The 13,216-nt window shown below is 39.6% G+C and overlaps 1 protein-coding gene across 1 annotated transcript; it reads right to left on the bottom strand.

Annotated features, from left to right (window-relative positions):
• Nucleotides 1-6,085: 6,085 nt before the first annotated feature.
• On the bottom strand, nt 6,086-12,116 carry LOC140929735 (potassium channel, subfamily K, member 16-like). The gene is made up of 3 exons (XM_073379450.1): nt 11,714-12,116; nt 9,171-9,547; nt 6,086-6,451 (listed from the first exon to the last, which is right to left on the bottom strand). Exons 1-3 carry the CDS (start codon nt 12,075-12,077, stop codon nt 6,086-6,088), a joined length of 1,107 nt encoding a protein of 368 aa, XP_073235551.1. The 5' UTR covers nt 12,078-12,116.
• Between the last annotated feature and the right edge of the window lie 1,100 nt (nt 12,117-13,216).

Below are 13,216 nucleotides of genomic sequence, written 5' to 3'. Positions count from 1 at the left end.
AAGCTTATATAGCGCGTTTTTACTGACATGGCCAGCAGCTATGGAACTAAAGAAAATTGGAAGCTTGCAACAAAAGAAAATTTTTGAATGGCCACCGTTTTATTGTTTTGGAACACCAATATCGCGGACATGACGTCATGCGAAAACGTTTTATTGGCTGGCGAATCTGAGGTTGCAGGTGACTGGGGAGACTGGGTCAGTGATGCGTCGAATTGCATTATGGGACTGTTGCAAAAGACGATTTTTTCCCCTGCAGTGTCCTCGCAATAGCCAATAACAGGAGAGATTATTTCTCCAAAACTTTCGTAGAGTAATTCGTCACAACACCGAGTCATTCTTATGTGCAAACTCAAGTAAGCCTTTGCACACGTCGGGAAGTTAAAGCTTGGTTACAGCTTGAGGACGTTTCCGTGCGAGTTCGTCCATTTCGCCCAATAATTCGATCGGAAACGTTTAAGACGCAGGCTAGCCTGATGAAGATGTAGATCGCCTATGCACTACAAGGCCAGGAAAAGCACAGAATATTTTTTAGGTATTTATCTATTTGGTTTTATTTTATTTTATTACCACAATGCTAATGAATTAGCTTTCATTCATACTAGAGCCAATTTTTCAGCTTAAACAAAAAAAAAGCAGTTTACTGTTCAAGGTTCCCATCTACATTTCCTTTTTTCTGTCTTCCTTTCTTCCCTTCTTTCAGCTTTCACTTCGACCGACTGGCACAAGGTCGGAAATGTCATCGACGAGCAACCGAAGAAGCAAACACCCTGAACACGCTATCTGAGTATAATCTATAACTAAACAGATGTTTTTAAAAATGAAATCAGTATATATCTACATCTTAATCCAATTATTTGGCAATGTCTATATGTTTAGAACACTATGATGTATAAAGTTGTAATCTGGCAAATGATAATGATGATGGTGACTGATAATAAGAATAATCAATTATATTGTTCAGATATACCCGATTTTCAATTCTGAGAGAATAATGTCGCTTAATACCAAGTTTTTATAATTACTGTGTTATATCAATCGCAAAACAATTTTAAAAGTGTTTAACTAGAGCGGACTCAGTTTGAAATAGTCATAATTGTGGTTGCATCGTGTACAGTCAAAACTAAAAGGTTAAATAAATATGTATTAATTTAAGCTGAATAAGACTGTTTGCTACAAGGAAATCTCTTCATTGAAAAGGAAAATGATCAATTAAGCACTGAATTGAATCGCAAGCACTAGTCAGTTCTAAAACTCTTCACATTTGATGACATATTGAAAACCAAAGATAAGGTGTCAAGTGATGTTATTGTGTTAGTTTTTTATCTGCTATTTATTTAATGTTCCATAACTTTTTCGGTCAACATGGCGAACGATCTTTAATTTGGCAGCTTGATTATCATCCTCAAGACCAGTTTTCCGTCTTTGCTCGAGGTCCGACATTGCAATACTCTCTCCTTGAAGGCGACAGTGATCATCGACGTTTGCTGTTTCCCTCTCATTGCGAACGCGCACGGTTTTTTTCGACCGAGTCCTCTTGCGATGAGAAGAGCTCTTTGATCTTCAAGTAGAGCCCAGTCTTTTTCAATTGAGGTACGAGGTCTTGCGCGCTCAGAGGTTGATTGTTAGCAAGACCACGGATAGGCTAAAGCATCAGGTTTATCCAGATACCCTGAAATATCAATGCAAGTTGTTCGGCGGGACATTAAGGAGAGAAGAAAACAAATTCATGTGGTCACCCTCGTGCACATGCAGTACAGTTTATTAAAACAACTCACTGTAATCAAACCCCTCGTGTACTGGCTCCGGTGTCCTTATTGCAGTGGAGTGATGCATTTATGATTCATCAGAGCTCGCTTCCCACACGACGAGTAGTGTAGGAGCTGCTCGGTAGGTCTCTCCTAATTGGTCGCAGGAAACAATGACATGTTATTCTTTCAATTGTTTTAGTATTGTCCTGGGTCAGGGAAACTCACAATTGGTGACTTCTCTTCTGAGGAGCTGTTACATAACTACACGACAATAGCCGGTCAAGTAAAACTGATTTCTGGTGCGCCGTAACCTCCTTTTTCTTTTCTTTTTCTGCGGTAATATCACTCTGACAAGAATATATTGTAGTAAGAGATAAGCACTTGAAGTAAAGTTATGATGATTTTAGGTCATGGATAAAATATGGACGCGAGCTTAGAAGCATCTCATCAGAAATGCAGTTTATTTTAGACGCAAGGCCAAGTAAGCAGCTTTCTAATTATCGCTATTTCGTCAGCTTGCTGAAGCAAGCTCTAAAGAACATATGTTTTTACCTTGCTGGTAATACTACTGCACTAAAAGCACGTCCAAAAATGAATGGTTTTGATTGGTTGATAATGGTAATTTTTAGAGTATGGTAAGAGTTTTATCTCTATATTGTTTCTGTGAGGGTAAGAACTCTGGGATCTTTTAAATCATGCTGTTTCCTTATCCATCAGGCTGCATTTCAAATTCCCTTTTCTGGGTTTCTGCTTGTTGTTTGTTAAATTTATTTTGGTGTGTCATTGCCGGATATCTATCAAAATTTGACAGTTTTAAGAAAATTGTCTATTTTTGTGTCAAAGCTGGTGCAGTCTCATGATTACTGTATCTTTTGATACTACAAACCCTGCGCGAACTTAATTACGTTTTCTGTGTTTTCTATTTTCGTTTTGTTTTTATTTTTTAGTTGCCAAAAGTAATTTTATGCACTAGGTGAGATAAGTGAAAGTCGGTTTGACATGCCAGATGTTTCGCGACTCTATAATAAACAAACTTTGTTTAGGAGGACGTTCGAATAGGCCTGGGTATGGGGTCACCCAGGTCTCTGAATTGTTTGCCCTTTTGTGGAAAGATTTTTCACTTAAAACTTCAAAATATATGTTTTACAATTCAAAACAATTACATACTTTGCATATTTAATTAACAGATTCAGTGGTTCATTGCTGGATTCAATGTGCATGTGCTGTTAAACAGCAAGTTTTTAGGAACGGAAAACCAATGTCCACCATCCATATCGTCGCATTCTCTGTGGTTACTGGTATCGAAACATTCATTATTTGTGTTGGGAATGCTTTCGCGATTTTTGTTTTCTGGAAGCACTACACTGGCAGTAGAAGAAGATCCAGTTATCTTCTGATCAATCTAGCGGTTACCGATTTCTTTGTGGGAGTATCTGGGCTTCCATCGCTTATAATCGACTACATTCCCTCCTATCTGAGAAACAAGAAATCTGAAGATACTTTCGCTGAATTTTTTCCTGCCACATTATTTGTCCTGTTTTCAGCCGCTTCTGTTGTTTCCCTCGCTGCCATTTCAGTGGAACGCACTTTCGCCGTCTTGTGTCCACTCGGCCATCGAACAACAAGCCATAAGATTTACGTCTACTGCGTTGCTTTTATTTGGGCGACTGGGATGGCTCAAACTATTGTCTATACTTTGCCCGCCTTTGGGGTATGGAAATCAAACTATACAGCTACTATACTAAACGTCGTTCTGTTGTTGTGCATTGTTATCACCTCTCTCATGTACATCATTATACGAGCACATTTGAAACGTTCACCTCAGATAATTGACAGTCTTAATGGCAATCAAAGGCAAAGCATGGAAAGAAACGTAAAACTCTCAAAAACGGTATTCCTGGTCATCGCACTGTCATTTGCTTGTTGGGTTCCAGCTGTAGTTTTGTACGTCATCCGTGACGTCTTTTGCAAAGAATGTATTCCAGCCGAAGTTGTTTTGGTTGGAATTGTTTTACATTTCGGAAACTCTTTAGTTAATCCTATCGCATACATTTGTAGGCTGTCAATTTTTAAGAAAACACTTAAAAGACTTCTAAAAAGGCGACAAGAATGTGTAGAACTTAAAGCGTTACCTCGTCAAGAAAGGAAAACCGATTCCTCCGTTTAGTTCTCAGGGGTATCCCCAACGACTGTTTTCTGTAAATCATCTGTTCAGGGAAGCAAAAATTGCCTAGAATTTTCTATAGCTTGAGGAAGGATTAAAACTTCTAGATGACCGTTCTTATCATGTACAATTTTCGAAGCTTATCTAATAAATTCCCTACGATTTTCTTAAGTTTAATTTTTCGCATTTCACTTCCCAAGTTAAGCTTAATACTATTGTTCGTAGAAAAAGGAAACTAATATTTGCGAATTCGAAAATGTTATGGAGAGAGGAATCAGAAAAATTCTTACTTTAGTAAGAATCCGTAAGTAATAGTAACGCATCTAAAATTTTTGGGAAAATAATACTGAAGCCTTTGTATTTTCAAAAACTTTTCGAAATTACAAGGGCGTCAGTATTATTTCCCGACTCAAGTTGCCCTAGAATGACCGAACAGATACAAATTTTGTAGCGTCGCTTGAAATGCATTTCTAAGAATCTAAAAATACTCTGGATAATCTAAAAAGTCTTTTCAACGCCTCTAAGAAGAAACCGTCGTTGGGTGCCCCTGGGTTCTGATATCACATGCGCAGAATAGTTTCAACTGGGTAACCTGTTCCGGGCATTCAGATTGGAGAGCAACGCGAATTCAGAAAGTGGGAAACTGGGGAGAGAATAGGGAACCTTTTCTTTCCTAGTCCCTAAGCGTTCTCTCCTGCCCTGTCGTCCTCGCGAAATCTGGGAAAGAGCGGCCGAGTCCCTCTCGGTGACGTCACAGCTTACGGTAGAGTCCAGTGACGGAACAGAGAACGCCTTGGGACTAGGCTGTTCTCATCCCATCCCCTTTAAGGTTCTTCCTGCTCTCATTTCTTTGCGCCGCCCCCAAAATCTGAACGCTTGGAACAGGCTACGCCTGATAGCTGTTTCATTCGTTAATTTTTCAGTAGTAAACGCAAAAATAATGAATCCAACGAGTTTTATAATCAAATTTCGCTCCTTTTCCGTAAACGGGATCTCTCTCAGAGAAAAAAGAATCTTCGAAAGTTACTCAGAAAAGATTCAAATCAAACACGTCACTAGCTGTCAGTTCTTAGGGTGGGATTTGGTTATTTCATCATGATTACGTAATGGTTGGAGTGATTATCTTCCTGTTTTCAACAAGATCTTTGTTAAGATGAAAATGTAGATCGTTTAAATGCGGAAAGATCCTGTGTAAAATCAAAGTTTTATATCATTTTTTTGGTTTGAACGGAGTACCTATGTTTTAACTTTCACTTTAGCCGGGGGCATTTTCAGCTGCACCCAACGTACTTTTACTGCTGCTCCAATTTCCAATATACTTCCTTTTTTTCTTTCTTAGTTGACATTTTTTCATATACCGATCGACCAATAGGTGGTTTTCACGTTACGTCATCGCCGCCAAGCTGGTGGACGGTAAACAAAAGATCGCTCATTAGCTCGCTTTGTCTGTCCACCAGCATTTGTTCATTTCACCATTGTTATTTGTGTCTCCCGAGATTGCATGAAAACCACCTATACGAGAACAAAGAACACAATCAAAAAGCAACCGAACAAAACACATAAGTTATCTATAACTGATGAACAAACGGCACTTTTAAATGAAATGAGTTTATCACATACACCTAAACGATCCAATTATTAGGCAATATACATGATACACTATGTGTGTATGACACCATGTGAACAACGTCGTCAGTGACTAATAAGATAACAATAGTAACAATAATGATAATAATAATAATAATAATAATAATAATAATAATAATAATAATAATAATATAGAATGTAACGTTAAGTTTTATTTCCCTGTCTTAAGAGAAAAGTGTCTCCTATTACCAAGTTATAATGCCGGTTACATAATCGACAAAAAATCAAATGCTTAAATATTGTAAGCTCTCTTTGCCATAGCCATTGTTGTGATTGCATCCCGTATAGAAATATTGAAAGGACTAATAAATTTGTATGTACATTGTAGCTGTCGGCTGCAAGTATGTCTCCTTAAGTACAGAGGAACTAGAATTAATTTGATTAAGCAGCATTAGTAAAACAGCCGTCGAGAAGATCAAGTTCTGGATTTAATCGAGCAAGCTTGAGTGAGGTCTAAAATTTTCCACACTTAACATCAGCGCCACTCCAATGATTTTACAGTGTTTTTATTGTTTGTTTTTATATGTTATTCATTTAACGTTCCGTAACTTTTTCCATCGGCATCACGAACGATCTTTAATTTGGCAGCTTGATGATCTTCTTCAACACCAGTTTTCCGTCTTCCCTCGAGGTCCGACATTGCAATACTCTCTCCTTGACCGCGACGGTGATCTTCGACGTCTGCTGTTTCCCCTCCTTGCGCACGCGCACTGTTTTTTTCGACCGAGTCCCCATGCGATGAGAAGAGCTCTATGATCTTCAAGTAGAGCCCAGTCTTTTTCAATTGAGCTACGAGGCTTTGCGCGCAGAGGTTGATTGTTATGGAGACCACGGATAGGCCAACGTACAGTAGCATCAGGTTTATCCAGATACCCTGAAATATCAATGCAAGCTGTTCGGCGGGACATTGAGGAGAGAAGAAAACAAATTCATGCAGTTATCCTCATGCACATGCAGTCTATTAAAATACCTCAGTTTAAAAGCTAAAAAATACCACGAAAGGAGTTTTCGAATATCATGGTCACAGTTGAATATCGACTTTTTGATCAATGTGATGTTCGGTACTTCTAAGTTTTTCTTTGTGCTGAAATAAAAAGTGGCCTGCAAACTGGCTTATGCAAAGGGCAGCTACAACCATGTACTGGAAAGATCACAATTTGAAATAGGATGCTAAAATCTCTGACCATTTTTTCGCCAATTTATTCCTTACATATTGAATATTTCACTGACTATACTGCTAGAGAGACAAAGTTATGCCTAGTGGACCAATTAACAGCAGTGGTTAAAAACAGTAACGAAGACAAGTTTGAAATCTCCTCGTAGCAAGGTAGACTCACAAGGCCCAAAAAGATACAATTCTCGGACCAAAAAGCCACAAGCCACTCAAGAACGACCACGCACGCCTCAGAATAAGTACCACTAATCAGCGGTTAATCCACGAATGGACAAATTTAATCCTCTCTTGTCCAATTTCAGAGCAAATTTAGAGATGCGGTAAAAACTGCGTGCTATGTACTACGCTTGCGTTAAATCTACCCCCAAACTACGCCGGATAAATCATTGATCGTATCTCCTCCCCCTAGTCCCTTGCCAACTGAATTCTGACTAAATTTTTCCTGCCCCAAAATTGCAGTTACTTGGCATCGAATTCGCCGATTCGCTTTCCCTCCTTTAGTTAAAATTGTTTTCTGTTGTAAAACAAACCACAGAAAGATTGATTTTTTCAGTTTTTCATTCTTTACTTCAAATAGGCCATTTCCAAGTTGCCCAAACTGGCCTCTGTTTCAAATCTAAGCTAACTACAATAACGCCATCGATAAAATCATTTTAATTCTCATGCAAATAAAACCCATTATCACAAGAAGACGAAGAAAGGTTTCGCACTTAGCCTCGTTTTGAAAGTGAGAGTTTTTGGAACTCGGAAATGGGCACTTTAGCCTCATTCTGTCTTAATTTTTGGAGAAGTGGGTACGAGATTTAGCGAGCAAGACCTTGAGGTGTGGGTGGGGTAGTCGAGAGGTAAATTGAAGATCTCGCTTTTTCCCCACCCGGTCCCTGAGAGCTAGCTCCCACGAGCTACTGGAGTTTATATTCAGAATTACATTAGCTAAGTAGTGTAGTGAAGGTTTCTCCTTTCCTCAATGACCAAGATAAAGTAGCTTAAAGTTATAGAAGAGATAGAATGAATAAAGAGGAAGAAATGCAAAGTGTCCATTTGTCAAAGCCGGTTAAAATGCCAACAAAGATATATCAGATATATGGGTGGCACAGCAATCTCCAAGAGATTCATTTCAAGAGAATTCTTCTGCAAAGTAAGCTGTTGGTAGAAAATAACATCTTAAAGACCTTTAGTAACGATTTAATCAGTGAAAAGAATAGCTGCAGAGTCAGCTATGCAGTGTCGAAGAGAAGTCCAAAGATGGCAATCAAGAGAAATAGCAAGTTGTAACTAGAAAGAGAATGAAACTAGAACCCGGGGGAGTACTCAACAAATGTTTATAAGGGGAGGCTCCGCCCCGAGGTCCAACCCCTTACCCTTTTATACACCATTTTTCACAAAAAGGTACCCCTTTCGTATACCTTGTATTAGCAAATAGTACCCCTTTCACATACCTTGTTTAGAACTTTGCATCCCTTTTAACTGCTGTAAATACTCTGTCTTTTAAATAGGAATCAATCACAAAAATAGAAGGTTTCTTCGAATTTATACAGCCATAATATTCATCTGTTAGAACTTTGGGGTACTTTCACAGACCCAAATGACAGATTTCCCTACCCTTTCATATACCTGAAATTTGAAAAAGATACCCCTTTCGGGCGGAGCCACCCCGTATAGGCCACCATAGGGAGTACCCCCACCCGGGAACTGGAATTTCCCCGACTTTTTCCTTTCCTTCCTATCTCCCACCCCTTTCGACGCCTGCCACGAAGGCGCAGCGCTGTAGAAACAGACATTCAGTTGAGGAGTCCAAATGCAAGAGTTAGATGGCATCACCCACAGACCTAATGAGGAGAAACATTTCGCCTTGAATCATGACGTTGTGCAAGCAAAATTCGTCATTAACTGCAATGAAGACTTTAGGTAAGGCAATGAATAGCCTCTTTGAATAGGAGTGGTAGTGTCATAAGGGCATGATAATAAAAGCGTTGTGCCATTCTTATGGTTGTCCTGGGAAAGAATCTTCAATTGTGAAGAGATAGTTAGCATTACGTGAAAAAAAAAAATGCAAAAGATAAAGAGTTGAACAATAGAAAAGTTGACAGAAGAATTATGACACAAAAAAAAGAACGCAGATCACTGAGATGTTTTCATTTACTTCATTTTCAGAAACTTCATAGAGCAAACTCGTCCCCCTAGGGACCTTTTTCCCCGGCTACCTCATCATCGGAAAGATGACGTAGCTGGAGTGAAGCATCCAAAGAACAAGGCTGGCGCCGTTATAGATTGACATACGTTCAGAACCCTACGCTTAGGTTTCTGGGAAACTACCCACCAACCCCTCACATAAGTCAACATTAACACTTACTTCTCACTTAGGGCAAAATGTTGGGTTAGGGGAGGGGTAGGTGGGCAGTTTCCCAGAAACCCAGCAAAGGGACAGCAAACTTACCGCTGCAGATTTAGGCACAATGTCTCCGAATCCAATAGTGGTAAAGGTAATGAAAATGAAGTATAACGCGGTTCCAAAATCCCATCCTTCAAGAGCGCAATATAGGGATGACATGAACGCCAGAAAGATAAAAATAATCGGCAGGGCGACCCAAACTGGGGCATTGATTTGTGCGTCATCAGCGGACTCGAACTCATAATCAGAGCGAGAATACCGTCGTATATACTTTACCAGCCACGCGCATGCCCCGTTTAGGTAATGGACGATATGATGTCCTACCACTGCTAATAACATCAGGGTCAGCGGTATTCCAGTGAGAGCATATATAACGCAGAATAAGCGACCGCCTGCTGTTACCGGGGCCAGATTTCCGTAACCTAGGCAATAAAGAAAATGTATCATGTTCAGAGACTCTATAGTTGTGGCTTTATGAGCGGTCTCGTTGTAAGATGAATAGTCTAGTTATCTGTCGGTATGTGTCGGTTTTCTGAATTGCACCTTGAACTATCAAGGTGTATGGACTCGGGGAAGATAGATAGATAGATAGTTTATTAACAAATAATTAAATAGCAACCAAGAGTTGAATTGTTAGGCTTAAAAATAATAAAAAATTCCAGCAGGTAAATGCGACGGCTATACGCGTATGTTTCAAATGAATCCACCCCGAAAAAAGAAATCTAAAAATGAAATATCATGAACGCATCATATAACTCATATTCAGTTCATTAAAAATTTGTCATAGACGAGGTAAAAAGGACTGCCTGAACCGATTGGTACTACAAATGGGAACATTAAAGGCACTTGGCCGCCTGAGGTAATATTTGGGTTGGTGTCTTTGGGGCACTAGATGGAGAAGTCGGAGAAGCTTGTGAGATAGAATGTACATGTACCGTAGGTAGCTAAGGGACGCACCATTAAAAATTGTTTGCAGCAGGAGCCGTTTAAAAGAAATGTTTGCATGTGAAAATTTTCCAACCCGCCCCCCCCCCCCCCCCCCCCCCGTTTAAAAACATAATGGTCCCTCCCTTAGAGCAAGCTGTTTCTCTCCTAATGCCCAGGCTGGAGAGGTTGAAGCGACTGAGGTTGTCCTCATTGGTGCACTCAGGACTGATAATATGAAGAGTCCTGTTCTGAACCCTCTCAATGTTCTCCTGGGGTTATCATAAGATAGCGCATGTTGAAATAAAGGCAAACAGTATTCAAGGATGGACCAAACGCACGGACAATAAATATTCACAATTATTTTCTTAGGTGGAATACCGCACGAAGGAGTAAAATAAGTCAGTAAGGAAGAACACGCGTTCCAGCTAAGATCCTTGATAGCGGAGCTCTACGCGAAGCGCCGGGCATCGGCGGAGCCCCATAGCTAAGGAAATGTGGTAATCTACCCATCCGAGAAAATTTGGTAATCACGTGACCCTACTCCGACTGACAGCCCGACCGTCCTTCCACACCTCAGGCATACCAATGTAAAATAGCTCAATCAATAGGTATGGCAACCCAAATGCAACTCAAGGTTTTATTTGGAACTGAAATTACATGGCCGCCCGGACAACAACAAAGTCGTGTCTTTTTCGGCGTTATTTTTTATGTTCACACTAACGTGGATAACAGAGGAAGAGCTAGAGCGAGTTATTGAAAACAAAGGAGACGAATTTCGTAGGAAGAAAAACATTGAAATTCAAAGCGGCGGTGAGAAAATGAGAAATGCTAGCGGCCAGCAAGGTGAAAATGAGCGGCAGTGAAAAATAAGAGCGAACATGAACACAGGATACAAAATATTGGGTACTAGCACATAAGACAATTCCTCCATAAAAATAATGTTTAACTAGGAAGTTTGACGTTTTAGTCGTACAAATCAGCGTTGTAGCCGTGCAAAACAACGGCAAGGGAAAGACAAAAAAGCGTGCTTGCCCGTGCAAATTTGTTTTTTGCAAATTAGAAGAAAAAATGTGCTGCACGTGCAATTTGGTTTTTTTTTTTGCTAATTAGATCTATTAGTCTTAAAGCCATTTTCATTGTCGTCCCCGCTTAGCATTACACGATTAAATTTTTTTTTCTTTACACGTATTATTAACCAGAGCTACGCTTTCAGTCCTGGCTAAATCTATATATTATAGTTACTGACCCTAAGATGTTAGCATAGTTGACAACACAAAAATCAGACCGGTAGACCGAAACTGGACTAAAATTCAGATTCAGGGCCGACAAGGGGAGGAAGAAACTTGAGAGGCAGGAAACATTGCATGAGCTCTAAGAAGGCTGAATTGATCTTGTTGGCCTAATCAAATGGCGATAGAAAATCGGCATCGAGAAAGTTGAGTTTCGAAAGCAAATGTTAAGGACCTCGTAGCGGACCTTTGACTATTACAGGAATCAAGGCACCTATACAACTGATTAAAATAATCAGCAACTCTTTATGAACTCGCTAAATCACCTTCATGAAAATATAAAGGTTTCAGTACAATAGCTGGCTAAAAAGTTACAGAAATTATATCCGAGATAAGCATGAATGAAGACATAAACATTTAAGGCGGCCTTACCTATTGTGGTCACAACGGTTGTCGCAAAAAACAAGGAATTCGAAAAGCTCCAGCTAGGTTTCGAGGCAGCTGTTCTCCTCTTTCTTATTTCGTCAAACTTTGCATCAATTTTTTCCAGAGAATCAGATTTGAGCCCTTCCACGGCCTCTTTGATGTCTAAATGTTCCGGTAAGATCTGTTTTCCTTGCGACGTTTTCTTCAAAGTTTGCAAGAACAAAGCAACATCGTCGCTTGTACTGTGTTCCTTTCTCGGCTTGTATTCTATAGATTCGAAGATTAATCCTCCAATGAAAAGAAAAACTAAATTTGCCAAAAAGAGGACCAACGGAACCAGATTTTTTCGCTGCGTTGGTGTTAAAGTCATGCCTCTAGGATTACTAAAATTTTGTCCAATTTGTGATTATGCCGGAAACATTTACAAGGAATACAAGTTAAAGAATGGTAATTTTCGAGTTCCTACAAATCACTATCAAAACATTCGAATGCGTGTTCTATTCAAATATATTTTATCGTGCTGAATTATTTAGTATTTTCTTCGGACTGTTTTGCGTCTTGTTTTAATTGGCTGTTGGAGTGCGGAGTTCGATCGAATTGTTTTGTGCAATGTTATCTGTTTATAATAATCACCACCAAAATATTTGTTTGTGAGTATGTGATTGCAGAAGAGTACGGCAAAATGTTCAACTATTGAACATGGAAATCACTTTTAATTTCACAACCCACGATTTATCACTTAAGATAAAATAAATTGCGCGGTTTCTTTCATTTCTTTGTACGTTGTTCTCTTATCGCTGTGACTTATGTCTTTAAAAAAAAAGTTGCGTCTCACGCGCTGTGCAAGTCTTCAAAAAACGAACACCCGCATAAAAAAAACTGTAATTTTATGTTTCAAGCTAATGCCTTTCTTAAGGTGATGCCTTAGTAAAAGAACCTAACATAGATTGTATATCAAACTTGGTACACTGATGTAACAAGTCAAGAAGATGATAAAAAAGTAATAAAAGGTGGGGGTCACCGTGCTCGTTTTGACGTCACAATGCTGACAAGTACGGCTATTTAGGGACTGACCCGGCATTAGAAAAGTTATGGGGGGAGGGGAATTTTCGAGCCGCAGGAATTTTTTTTTCGTTATCAAATTCCTTGTATGAATTTTTTTCAGGCCCTTGCATGAATACTTCTTAGGGTTAATTGGCGTGCAAGAATTTTTTTAATTAAATTTTCCCTTGCGGTTTTCTGATGGTCCGTCCCTTAGGACCCTTTAGCAAAAACCGCGAACCGGGATCTAATTTTTGCACAGTATCTACTGAAATTTTTTCTTAAGTTAGTGAATGACTGACTTCAGTCCCCTCTCGCCCCCAGGGAGGGATCTGCCATATATGAACCACACCTCATACACTGTACAGCCGTTATTAGTCACGTGTCGTCACGCAATGCTCTGGGGAGGAGCGTTGAGTGACCTCACTTATACCGTATTTGTTCGAAGAGATGAAGCGCCCAACCTCG

Source organism: Porites lutea, chromosome 3, assembly GCF_958299795.1.
Source record: "Porites lutea chromosome 3, jaPorLute2.1, whole genome shotgun sequence".
Classification (NCBI taxonomy): domain Eukaryota; kingdom Metazoa; phylum Cnidaria; class Anthozoa; order Scleractinia; family Poritidae; genus Porites; species Porites lutea.
The sequence above is the reverse complement of the archived record's forward strand: the minus strand, read 5'-3'. Positions and strand labels throughout refer to the sequence as shown.